Source organism: Bombyx mori, chromosome 15 (genome assembly GCF_030269925.1).
Source record: "Bombyx mori chromosome 15, ASM3026992v2".
NCBI classification, from domain to species: Eukaryota; Metazoa; Arthropoda; class Insecta; order Lepidoptera; family Bombycidae; genus Bombyx; species Bombyx mori.
The window spans coordinates 15,219,524-15,233,236 of record NC_085121.1 but is presented as its reverse complement, the minus strand read 5'-3'; the positions used below and the strand labels follow the sequence as shown (position 1 = coordinate 15,233,236).

Below are 13,713 nucleotides of genomic sequence, written 5' to 3'. Positions count from 1 at the left end.
GAAAAAACGTATGTAACGTTTTTCGGTTACGCGCCATCTTAATTTCTTCTGTTACGCGCCATGTTTATTTTATTTCTATTTAGTTTGTTGTCAACAGATGTCGCTGCACATTAATTCAACAATTCCTGAATCGCGGTGACGAGATGTTACATAGTTGATAAACATTCTCATATTTATCTTGCTAAACCATAGCTACATGGCGTCGGGATATTGTGATCATGCAGGCGGTTCCCCCGGGGTGCAGCTGCTCCATTGCGCTGCGGAGTGGTTGACCCTTGCGATTATTTTTATATTTTATAAGTTTCACTTCTACCGTGTGTGACTTGCACACTAGACTTGCGCAAAACATCACTTGCCAATGTAATGTGATATGACATCACTTTTACAGACAGGTGATATTACTCGAAAACATTACACATCACTCTTAACATTACTCGGTGCGTTCAATAGATACTGTGACGACGAATACATTGTATCTATACACCCGAATCATTACCTAAGTGATGTGTATGAACATCACATGTTCATACACATCACTGTGATGTGTGTATGAACACATCACTTAAGTAATGATTCGGGTGTGTCATTACAGTAGTGTATTACAATACAAGGTATGAACTTTGTATTGTAATACACTGTTATATTACTTGACAGAGATTGACTTACTTAATAATATAATAATTTTATTTTTTACTTAATATAATTTATTGCGGGATGAACGGATTTCATATGGCGACTTAGACTGCAAATTGAGCTCGACAATAATGTTAATATACGAGAGCAGTAGATGCATTGTTTCGGCGCGGTCTCCTCAAAATGCATCCAAAGAGGACTGTACTTTCATTCTTATACTTCGTATAAGTATTCGTACTTATATTACGTACTTTCACTTATTAAACACGCATTAAAACAAATAATAAAACTATTTTCAAACAAGTGCTTAATTACTAATATGAAATACATATTACTAAACAATTACGAGCGACTAGCGATTTTACAAAAGTTGCGAATTAAAAATTAAGTAACTACTTGCGGGGAACTACTGGCTGGCCGCATGAAAAATATAAACACAAATACCTATATTAAAATTCAGACGTACCATAGGTATAAAAATGTACCTAGCGGCCAGGGCATACGGTTCAAAATCACTAGGAATAATTCCGTGTCGCTTGCTCATTTATTTTGCGTAGATCGGTCTGTCTCGCTCGCTCGGTTCCGTTCGTGTACTAAGCAACATTACACGACAAAGAAAGAAACATGTTGGGTGATAGTGTGATGTTTGTTTCCTTCGCGTAATGTGTGATGTTGCATTACATCGTAGAGTAATATTACCGGAGTAATATCACTCGCAGTAATATCACACGCACACACGCGCACACGCACACACGCGCACACGCGCACACGCGCACACGCACACGCACACGCACGCACACACGCACACACGCACACACGCACACACACACACACACACACACACACACACATTTTATTTATTTATTTAACTTTCAAGAGTACAGTGATGGACATAACAGAGCTTGGCTGAGATGTGTTAATGCATTCGCCGTATAGGTATAGTCCTGACCTGACTTTCAGATTTCCACCTGTTTCGGTCTCTACAGAATTCTTTAGGCAGTGTCAGGTTAACACCACGAGAGGACTGCCAAAACCAATTGTCGCGGTATTTTGATCAGAAGCCCTAAAATTTCTATAGCAATGGGGTCATGTCCCTACCTACAAGATGGCAAAAAGTTATCGAACAAAATGGTATCTACATACTTTAGTTAAATGTAAATAAACTATATTAAAAAATGTTGTGAATTTTCCTAAAAAATGCGAAGAAAAATTTTCCCCAACCTATTATTATAATATATTAGTTATCCGTGACCACGAAAACTGTAATTTTTTCGTTAATAATAAACATGAAATTAATCCGTTATAGTTATTTCAATTAAATAAAGAATACATTAATAAAATAATTTATGAATAAAATAATTTAATTGTTTCCTTTCTATATTTAATCAGGCCATTTATGTATTCTATCGCTAACGATATTTTCTCTAACTTTAGTAAATTTCGGATATGATTAGCACTGTTTCTATAATTTAATTAAATAATAAATAAATAAATAAATAAATATTTACTAACAATCACGCCACGTTAACTGGTCCCGTGATAAGTTCGTAAAGAACTTGTGTTACAGGTACCAGATAACGGAAATAAATGTAAGATTTTTATTATACACATACATATATTTAATATACATCCATAACCCTGGAAAAGACATTTATATTTTATCATACAAATATCTCCCCTTGGCGGGGTTCGAACCCGCGACCCCCTTGTGTAGTGACCATGTCACTTACCACTACACCAGACGGCCGTTGAAATTGTTTTGTTAGTTTTACAATTTTCATTACAAATCGACTCTGTGGTTGGACAAAATTTACCACATCCATTTCCTTTCGCTAATATCTGATATAAATATATTATTTTCAATATTATAACATTATTTGTGTGTCAGGTTGTTTTTGGTAATTAATAATTCCCTTTTAATAGTTTTTAGTAGTGTACTACAGTGACTTACCTTCAATCAAATAGATTTTTTTGGGTTATTTTACACTGTAACTTATATAAGACGTGTTTATTAAAATATCAATTTCGTAACACATCAATTGGCTAACCCATTAAAGTTTTACGCATCACATTACACATTTACTTTTGACTTTGATAAAACAATAATCTATGTGGTAATAGAATGAAATTGCGAGTCAACATAACTTAATAAACAGAGAAAAAATGTTCATCATATTTGTCATCATATTGTTCATCATACATGTCCAATTTCAATTTCTTATAGGGAATGATAACAGAAGTAAGATCATATGGCAAGTAATATCTTTGGTCGTTAGACTGATATTGTTGTTGTTTGGCATTTGGTGATACAAGCATGAATATCACTGAGCCATAATATAATCTATGAGATTATCCTTATATACCAAGTTCCTTTAGCAGAGTAGAGGAGACCCACATTGCTTCGCGTTGACTCCGCTGAGGTGAACTTGAAGCCAACTTTGCCCTCAATTCCTCAACAAACCTTTCTCGTCGAACCCCCCGCTTGCGACTAGGGCTCGGCGAGTAAATTAACCCACAGAACCAATCCACTGATTTTCTCGCCGGATCTTCTCAGTGGGTCGCGTTTCCGATCCGGTGGTAGATTCTGCAAAGCACTGATCTTGCTATGGTTAGTGTTAGCAACATCGTCAGATTTGAGCCTCGTTAGCTTGTTACTTGTTAAGCTACGCTGACATAGCCTCTCAAGGTTATCGGCTAAGGTAGGAAAAAAAAATCAACAAACCAACTCATTGACAAGAAAAATTTGAAAAAATGCTTTTCTCCTACATAATTCGAATCTTCATTTTTGATGTTCTAACAAACACAAATCTGAAACTAAGAACTGTCTACGCCGTAGATTTGCTACGATGTTAAATAAAATTCATTTCTACATTTTTCTTATCGTCTTTTGTGAACTTTTCTTCGAGCTCCAACAGATAAGCAAACGGTCCGCTGATATTTTAACTGGCTCTGAAATATAAACTTTGTGTTTCGCCTTAAGCCTGACTTATAAAAATTTAACAATGTCAGACACCCACGCTTGAAATATGGCTGCTAAAATGCTCTTCACACAGCATAATATATAAAGTTATTTTACAATAGCGGCCCGCTCCGGCTCCGCTCGGGTCTTTAACAAAAATTTCAACGATACTGACGTTTATTTTCTTTAAAATAAAAGAACACTTATTGTGGCATAACTAGAATAGTTTTTATTCTATCATCAATAGTTTTCGCAGGGCACGCGATGTAAAGAATATTTTAGGTATTTTTTTACACCTTAAGTTACATTATTAGAGTATTAGTAAGGATGCCAAATTTTTTTCAAAAAAGATTATAACTTATGTGACTCGGGAAGAATGTAGCTTCGAAACAGTGAAAGAATTTTTCAAATCGGTTCAGTAGTTTAGTAGCCTATGCAATACAAACAAATAAACAAATCTTTTCTCTTTATAATATTAGTATAGATATCATAATTTTCGTATTTTGCTATAATTTGGTAAATCTTATACTTTCTGCCGTAACAATTGAAAGTAAGAGATTAAATAGCGAAATATATATAATTTTACTGTAGAGTTCCTCTTTATATCTGTCGAAGAAAAATACGCCCCGCCTGAAGGTAAGTGGTTTAGCCATGGTCCCCGCTAATGCCGGAAAGAGAACCTACATATGCCGGAATAGCACACACAAACTGAAAAGAATTTTAATGAGAATTTTAGATCATTCGTTCACTTTTCTTGAACAATAATATTTAATGCAAAGACGAAGAGGCCCGCTGTACACTCAGAGGTCCGCTACGTGTCAGCGGATTTATGATTTGAGTTAAATCCGGTGAAGCGGGTTAAGAAATTTTAATTATGCCGTTCAGAAACTTTTTATCCGGTTCCATTGTTCGATTTTAATTCTCGCTCAGCAACTTATACAGCCGACTTAATTTTAGTTTATACTTTTAATTTATTGTGCTATACAATAGGGTTCATCAAATTCATCTTTGTACAACAAAATAGAATTTAAAAAAAATAGTTTTTCAAAAATAAGATCTAAATATTAGTTATAAAGTTATGTTTTTAAGGGAAGAATTGTATTGAAAATCCGCTGAATACTTCTCCTTGAAGACTTTTAATATATTACAAATATAATAACATTTAGTATCTTATTCGATTTTCGCTAGTCGTAGACATAATTAAAATTATTTTAACTTTTTTTTATTGTAATTATAAACTATTGTATCAGATTTTTCGAATAAGTACTTTACTGTGGTATAGCAGTAGTAGTTTTAATAAAGACTAGTGGTCCCGCAGTAGTCGAAATTCGACTATAATTAATTGGAATTGTTGGTTTGTACACTATTATGATTGTATTTTATAATTCTATGATCACTAATTTCGCCAAGACTACACTATAAAAAATATTAACTAAGACAAACGATATTTAATCTATTCTCAATTTGACAACAAACATCAAGAACAAAAGTTTGACAATAAATAGTATGCATGCGTGTGTGCGTCAAATACATGGTATGTAGTATTTGTAATGTTTTCTTGTATGTAGTGTGTGTAATGTTTTCTTTATTTAATGTATCTTTTATGCATTATTTTAAAAAAATATTAGCATTGTGCACTTCTTCTCTATATTCTCTATAAGTGTGGAAAATTTCATACTCCTCCGTCCACGCAATTTTCGTGAAAAGGGATACAAAGTTTTTGCTTCACGTATTAATATATAGATAGCATTTAATTTAAATTTCTCGATAATTTATGTCATAATTTTGTTTGACCCATATTTTTATTTATTAATTTTTTTTTTCTTACCTTAGCTTGATGGTCTTGGAATGGTATAATAATGGATACGTATTTTTTTAATTGTACACAGTCGACACGGAAGGTATGCTGCGTACTCCGAAACACTACAAAGGAATTTACTGGCCCTCGATCACAAACACTTTTAAGGTACCCTTTGTTTTTACCAATTCAAGCTTATGTCGAAGAAACGATATTAAAGTTTAGCAAAAGCAATTCTTGTATATAAATATATACATAATTTGAATCTCGGAAACGGCTCCAACGATTTTCATATAATTTAGTATACAGGGGATTTCGGGGGCGATAAATCGATCTAGCTACGATTCATTTTCAGAAAATGTTGTATTATTCGTGTTTTCAAAAATCAACTTTATCGATAATCAACTTAAACATAAACTTTTTTTTATTGATAGAAAATAACAATAATATCAATATGTAATTCATATTTAAATATAATTTCTAAAAAACGCAATTTATCAAAAAAAACCGTCCTCTAGTGTAAATTAAACATAAGTATTCTTTTCAATAATTGTATGCAATTAAAGCACCTAATGCTCTGATTCCACACGAGACTTAGGGACATATTACGATAAGAGCTTCGCTGCTGATTTATACCATCGGAACAGTATGAATTAAGAGGTCAGGCATTGTGCAGAAACGATGGAAAATTTTGTGGGCAGACGAGCATACGGCCCACCTGATGGTAAGTGGTTACCGTCGCCCATGGACTTCAGCAATGCCAGGGGCGGAACCAAGCCGCTGCCTACCGCTTAATACTCTTAATACAAGTTCTACTTAATACTCAAACTAAAATGAACTGATGTTCACGAGTCTCTAATTCCTCTGGAATGATTTATGACTAGACAGCTTCTGTTTTATGTTACAGGAAGAAAAAGTAGAATGCTCCTACCAAGGATACTCTCGGAGACAACGTCAGAAATCACTGATAATGGTCAATATAATCGATTTTGTATTAAAGGTAAACTCTCGCTGCGATCTTATTTTTACACGATTGTCTTTTGTTTCCCATTTTACATCACTAGCTCTTTCGATCGCAACATCTAAAGAAAATAAATAACATTAAATAGTAATGTAATCCATAGTTTATGAATTATTTAATTATAAATTTAAATGGTGATTAATTAAAGGCTATAATTATGGGCTATAAATAAGTTTTGGGTTTTGTAACTGTAAACGGTGTAATCACTATCGTGGCTGTAATGTGATTTCTTCGCTTTCGGAGACTTGAAATCAAAATCGATCGATTTTGTATTGTAGCACTTGTTCTAACTGTGTCGCAAGAGACAAAAATTTACAAGGTGATTTTATTCATCAATGCTGGCATCGTAACGCTCACCCCTAGTACAGTTTCAATCACTATTGGATGATGAATGGGTACAAGGCATAATGAGTAAACCTTAATTCTCCATTGTCACTTAGGTGTTCTTCGAATTCTTTTGTTTTTTAGTTGAAATTCAGTCATTTGCGAAAACGTTTGGTTGTCGCAATTTTAGAGCTCCGCTTCCAACAGTCAGGAAATAATACACAGATAGCAGTAGTTCACTTAATTCTCTATTGCTTTACGAGTATTTGTAACTCCACTTGTAAAATCTTTAGATATCTTTCACTACTGAATACACTGCTTTCTGTCCAGTTTTTTCAGACTACCGCCTTTTTTATTATGTCACGTCCCCACTACTGCCATTGCTCCCGCCAACAGTGTTGCTATTTGGCAATCCGATAATTGCCTTAACTTTAACAAGATACATTTTATTTTAATTATTTTACAATAAACCTTACACAATGGACAATTAGATTTGTACTTTTGATGAGATTCAGGTGTTCCGTTGTGTGATAATTGTATTTGTATTGCAGATTTGTTTGGCGCTTATATACACAGTAACGCAGCGGGATAACCGTAAGTTAAGTTTAGAATAATAATATCAACATTAATAAAATCGCGATGAGTAATTCCTCACGTAGGTCATCGTTTTTGGACATTTTAATGATATTGGGTACTTCAGAATGAATAAACAATAAAAGGCTTAACTGCGTTTTCTGTTATCTATACTTCTATACTAATATTATAAAGAGGAAAAATTTGTTTGTTTGTTTGTATTGAATAGGCTCCGAAACTACTGAACCGATTTGAAAAATTCTTTCACTATTTGGAAGCTACACTATTCCCGAATGACATAGGCTATAATATTTTTTGAAAAAAATTAGGAATCCTTACTAAAACTCCAATAATGTAAGCCAAGGTGTAAAAAAAATACTTAAAATATTCTTTACATCGCGTGCCCTGCGAAAAGTATTGATGATAGAATAAAATAATGCACTACGACTTTGTAGAACACATTATTATTTACAAAAAGTGTCACGACAGCATATGTCTAACTATTATAGTTATGCCGCTATAAGTGCTATTTTATTGAAAAAAATAAAACAACGTCAAATATTGTTGAAATTTTTGTTAAGGACCAGAGTGGAGCCGGAGGGGGCCGCTAGTATGTATAATAAGAAAACAATATTTAAAGCCGTTAATTTATTTTAAAACTAATATAAAAAATTAAGCAGTAAACATTATATAATATATAAAAAACTGAGCTCTTTTTTTACTCAATGACAGACTTCACTCTATGACTCTGAAGAAAAATCCTTTTAAAAACTAAAGAGTTTTAAATAATAAATGTTTTTCTTTACATGTGTATATGCCAAACCAAACTGATCAGAGAGGAAATTTGGTTTCAATGATAAATGTCGCATTTTATTCAATGTTATAAACTCAAATTAATCACTTATTTACAATTTTATAAAATCAACTTTAAGTATACTTTTTTATAGTCCGAAACGGTTGAAAAAGTTCACAGCCTAGTTGATTTGAATTGTAATAATCCTGTTGTTACTTCATGCTACGTTTCATCTTTAAGGTTTTTGGCCACATCCAAAACCAAAAGAAGATATAACGCATATAATGAATTTAAATCTTGAAATATGATTATAGACGAATTTTGAAAACTAGGCGAATATTAATTTACATAAATATCTTTCACAACACCAGTACCGTTGAGATATTCACGAAAGTATGTAATACTAGCTGGCCCGGCAAAGGTTGTTGTGCCATATAAATTATTTATAGGAAAGATAAATAATTTAGGTTTAATTAAAAAAGGTAATTAATTTAGTGACAAAACACGCACAAAAGAAATATATAAAGACTAGCTGACCCGGCAGACTTCGTAGTGCCTTAATCGATAAATAAAAGACCTAAGCTTTATCCATCCGATGGGGGACACATCAAAGGAAAAACAAAATTGTTATTTTTATTTAATTCCGAGCATTTTCACATTTATCTACCTTTTAAACCTTCTCTGGACTTCCAAAAATAATTTAAGACCAAAATTAGCCAAATCGGTCCAGCCGTTCTCGAGTTTTAGCGAGACTAACGAACAGCAATTCATTTTTATATATAGAGAAAAAGAAGATAAGTAAACTGATGGAATAATGAATTTTTAAAACAGCAACACCGATCCAGGACATGGTTCACAAAATAGTCTGGAGTGTGGCCTTCGCGTGGCTGAACATCGGGGTCTGTCTGCTCGGATGCTGGCGGTGCTTCGCCAACAACTACCTGCACTGGGCAGCAGCGGCTACTTGGATACTGTTAATTGCTCAAGGTGAGGGGTTTTCAAAGACAAGTCGTTTAGTGGGTGACCTTGGGTGACCTTGGATGACCTTGGGTGGCCATTTTGCCCGTCCTAATTACCCTGCCTTATCCCTCGGCGCGACCATATTAGGAGTCAGCCCCTTGGCCCAAAAAAAAGAGTAAGATATCCTTCAGTTACGTCGTCAGCTATTCGTCTGCTAACGGCTAATCAACTGTGAAGTTAAAATCCGAATGTACTAAGTTTTGGGCATTCTCATTCCAAAAAATTTCGTTGATGACAATTTAGTTTCATTTATTTTTTACGATGACTATATCGTTAAACACAACCACGAAAACTGTTTTTTTTTTTCAAGGAAAACCGAACTGTTTCCCGGGCCTACTGAATGTTAAACGATTGACAAAACTCATCTTGTAACTTGAGGTTAAAGATCCGTTGTATGGGCACCAATTGGCTTCACTCCCAACACAAATAGGTTTTTGACACTCACCTATTCTGGTTTCTAAGTTAAGTTTCATTATAGGTATAAGCGGACAGGGAATCGGCTTCCAGACTCCTCAAAACCAGGTCTGGTATATGCTGTTCGTGGTGTTCGTTCCCTATGCGATGCTTCCGCTCTCACTCGTGTGGTGCATCGTGATTGGAATTCTATCGTTTCTGTCTCACATCCTCGCGACGGCTGTGGACATAGAGAACCTGGAACAAAATAACATGATTCAGGCGGTGAGTAATCTATGGAAGATATTAGTACGCATGCTTTAATTATCTTAGCGTATTTTTTATTTTATTTTATTATTATTATTTTTATTGCCCTTGTAGGCAGACGAGCATACGGCCCACCTGATGGTGAGTGGTTACCGTCGCCCATGGACTTCAGCAATGCCAGGGGCAAAGCCAAGCCGCTGCCTACCGTATTAGTTCTTATTGACTTTTTAGCAACGGTGGAAATAAAATACTGGTATTAGTTACGTTTTTTATTGTCCCCTATTTTTTATGCTTCTTTTTTGGTATGGCAAGTTTCTCGTAAGACTCCTTTTTTAACATATTTCTTAATGTGAGACTCCACATTGATGCGGACCGCATTTTCGACTTTACATACAATAAAGCTGGATTATGATGAGTAGCTCTAAATATATGCGATTTAAACAATATGACATAATTCACCAGGCCAGTTCCTGCAGTATCCGTCTACTAACCGGCAATGCGCTTCTATACATTGCTGTAAACTTTGCGGGTATGTACGCCAAATCACTAGCTGATTGGGGCCAGAGAAAGGCCTTTCTGGAGACTCATCGCTCGATGGTCACCAGACAACGAACTAAAACAGAGAGCGACAAGCAATGGAACTTATTTCAGAGCGGTAAGATTAATTAAATAATACGAAGTATTAAAATGGCTTTGTCCAAATAAAATGATGGCTAGTTAGTTAGACCAGGAGGATGACAATTTCATAAATTTATGTTGCTGTAGATTGACCGATGATCACACAACCTGGTGTTGAATGATTACTGAAGCTCCTAGACACAACACAAGATGAAAGTCACTTTTGAGACGCGATCTCGAAGTCTTCATTGTATTTTAAAACACTTCACATCGGAGCCCATGATTACTTCGCGGCAATAATAGCCTAGCTAGTCTAGCCTATCGTGAGTAGAATTTAGCCTTATCTTTATCATCTACAGAAACAACAAGGTTTGTCTTGACAGCTTTAAAAACCACACAATGTTCTAAGTATTTCCCGCCAAATTACGTAACGGTTTTTTTTTTTATTATGCAGTAATCCCAGACTTCTTAGCCAAGGAGATCTACAGCCATGTTTCAAAGGTGAAAGGGGATTTCCAAGAGCAGCAATTCAACAATCTTTACATACAGAGACATGAAAACGTGTCCATACTCTACGCAGACATAAAGGGTTTTACTGGTAAAGAAGTTAAAGAAATATCTTGTCGAACATAAAATTTATTACTGTGGTTGTTTTTTATCCGATTGAATTGGAAGTTTTTACATTTATGTTTGGCATTTCGGAGAAGTACCATTGATTGACGAAAGCTCAAAAAAGGAACTGCTTCCGAATATTGAACCGTAGTTCCATCTTTTAACCATCTTTTAATCAATCATACATTTTTTAATCGTTAAGATGACTAAAATTAAAAGAAACTGGTATACAGTACTGAAATCTGACTAAAATCTATTCGGTACTGTTGCTATGTGAATGGCCACATAGTCCGTCACTGTATAATCTTCTTTGAAAGTAGGCCTGTCTGTTTATGTTTTAAAATATGAGACTCTATGACATGCTGATTAGAGGTTAACAGGGAAAGATTTATTTTTACCTTACCTTAACTTTTTACTCTTTTTTTACCTTAATAAACAAAGATTCCACATTACCACGACTGCTCTGCCAAGAGTAATAGACTGTGATGATGATGACCTCTTTATTTTATCTTAATGGATTTGAAAAAAATGAACAGAGATCAAAACTTACTCATCGCTTGGCGATTATTTCTTTTGAGTACGCCACTGTTCCTTAGCGCGTTTCAAAATTACCTAATCATTCGTCTCAAGGTTTATTAGAGAAAAAAAATATGGGCTTTATTGACGACGTACGGCCCACGTGATGGTGAGTGGTTACCATTGTTCATGAACGCTAACGATGCCAGTGCCACAGCCAAGCCACTGCATACCGCTGAGTTTTCTCCACAAGCCTCGTTTGAAGATCCTTCTTAGTACTCGGAAAAGTAGTCCGTCCATTCGTAGGGCATAGTACTCAGAAAAGGAGTCCGTCCATTCGTAGGGAGTCCATTCGAAAGTGAGATAGTGCGTGACAAAAAAGCTCTTTGGAAACGCATTCTCAATGAAAACAGCGGTTCCAGATTGTATGGATGAACTCTGCTACGATGGCGGGCGGTGCGATGGTTTTTAATTTTTTTTTATGTATTGAATAGATGGGTGGACGACCTCACAGCCCACCTGGTGTTAAGTGGTTACAGGAGCACATAGACATCTACAACGTAAATGCCGCCATTCACCTTGAGATATGAGTTCTAAGGTTTCTGTATAGTTACAACGGCTGTCCCACCCTTCAAACCAAAACGCTGCTTCACGGCAGAAATAGGCAGGGTGCCGGTATCTACCTACCCGTGCGGGCTCATAAATGATCTTACCACCAGTAACAATGAAAAGTGAAAATAGAGCTGGATGGCTCATCTGGATCAATTCCTCATGATATCTTGTTTTAAAAACTTTAAATTTTTGTAGAGCTATCAAGTAAGTGCAACGCTCAAGAATTGGTCAAATTATTGAATGAATTGTTCGCTAGATTCGACAAATTGGCTTCGGTAAGCAATATTTATTTTAGTATTCAGATTTATTTCTTTGCTAAAACAGTCTACGTTGTGTTGATAGTCGTTCTGATGAAGCCGGATAGGTCTCCGGACAACCGGCTGTATGTCCATCCCAAGAATATAAGACATCGCGTGAAATAATTACCCCTACTCATGTGTGTCATAATGTGAATAGCGCCGTCCTCCTTGGTGAATGAAGTAAAAGTCTCAATAAGCCCCTTCAAATCGCTTCAGAAGATTCAGCGGGTCTTCTATCAAGACCAAAACATTGATCGCTTCAGTACAACCATTTTTAGTACGCGCTTAAACACACTTGGCTTACTGGTGGTAGGACCTCTTGTGAGTCCGCACGAGTAGGTACCACCGCCCTGCCTATTTCCACCGTGAAGCAGTAATGCGTTTCGGTTTGAAAGGCGGGGCAGCCGTTGTGACTATACTGAGACCTTAGAACTTATATGTCAAGGTGGGTGGCGCATTTACGTTGTAGATGTCTATAGACTCCAGTAACCATTTAACAACGTGTGGACTGTAAGCTCGTCCACCCATTTAAGCATTAAAAAAAGAAAAACTTGATAAAAATGGTTATTGTGTTTCATAGGAGAATCATTGTCTCCGAATCAAGTTGCTCGGTGATTGCTATTTCTGCGTGAGTGGTCTGACGGAGCAACGCGCCTCACATGCGTACGATTGCGTCAACATGGGCCTGCATATGATCCGGGCTATCCGTGACGTCCGTTACAATACACAGGTAAAAGAAATCTTCGAATCCGAACAAAAATGGGAAGTGTCACGATATACGTACCATAACTAACTGAGCTAGAACTATCAAGAATTATTTCGTATTTCTCTCTGCTAATGGTTTGCTGGAAGAAAACTCATGAATGAGTTAAGCTCGCCTTTGTACATAGTATTTAGACATTCTTTAAATCTGTTTTTATTGTATTTTCTTTTTGTGTACAATAAGTATAAAGAAATAAAATAAAAAGAATTTTGGTTAATTTGTATTAGAACAGTTGTCTTGAAGAATCATTGTCGAGAAATAAAACCGCTAATTTTGAAATTTGAATTTGAAATTATTGATAATTGGTAGTGATATATTAGTGGCGACATGTTTGGTCATATCTATATAATATGTGTATAAAAATGAATTGCTGTTCGTTAGTCTCACTAAAACTCGAGAACGGCTGGACCGATTTGGCTAATTTAGGTATTGAATTATTTGTAAAAGTCCAGAGAAGGTTTAAAAGATAGATAAATATGAAAATGCTCGGAATTAAATAAAAATAACAATTT

The 13,713-nt window shown here is 35.3% G+C and overlaps 1 protein-coding gene across 3 annotated transcripts in view; it reads left to right on the top strand.

Annotated features, from left to right (window-relative positions):
• Nucleotides 1-13,713, top strand: part of LOC101744252 (adenylyl cyclase 78C) — a 141,731-nt gene that overhangs the window by 93,879 nt on the left and 34,139 nt on the right. For all 3 annotated transcript variants that reach the window (XM_062672743.1, XM_012697356.4, XM_062672745.1), the window contains exons 6-14: nt 5,482-5,558; nt 6,298-6,390; nt 7,287-7,329; nt 8,933-9,088; nt 9,600-9,799; nt 10,244-10,436; nt 10,854-10,997; nt 12,335-12,414; nt 13,019-13,168. In XM_062672743.1, coding sequence (XP_062528727.1) covers nt 5,482-5,558; nt 6,298-6,390; nt 7,287-7,329; nt 8,933-9,088; nt 9,600-9,799; nt 10,244-10,436; nt 10,854-10,997; nt 12,335-12,414; nt 13,019-13,168 — 1,136 coding nt within the window. The remainder of the gene's footprint in view (nt 1-5,481; nt 5,559-6,297; nt 6,391-7,286; nt 7,330-8,932; nt 9,089-9,599; nt 9,800-10,243; nt 10,437-10,853; nt 10,998-12,334; nt 12,415-13,018; nt 13,169-13,713) is intronic.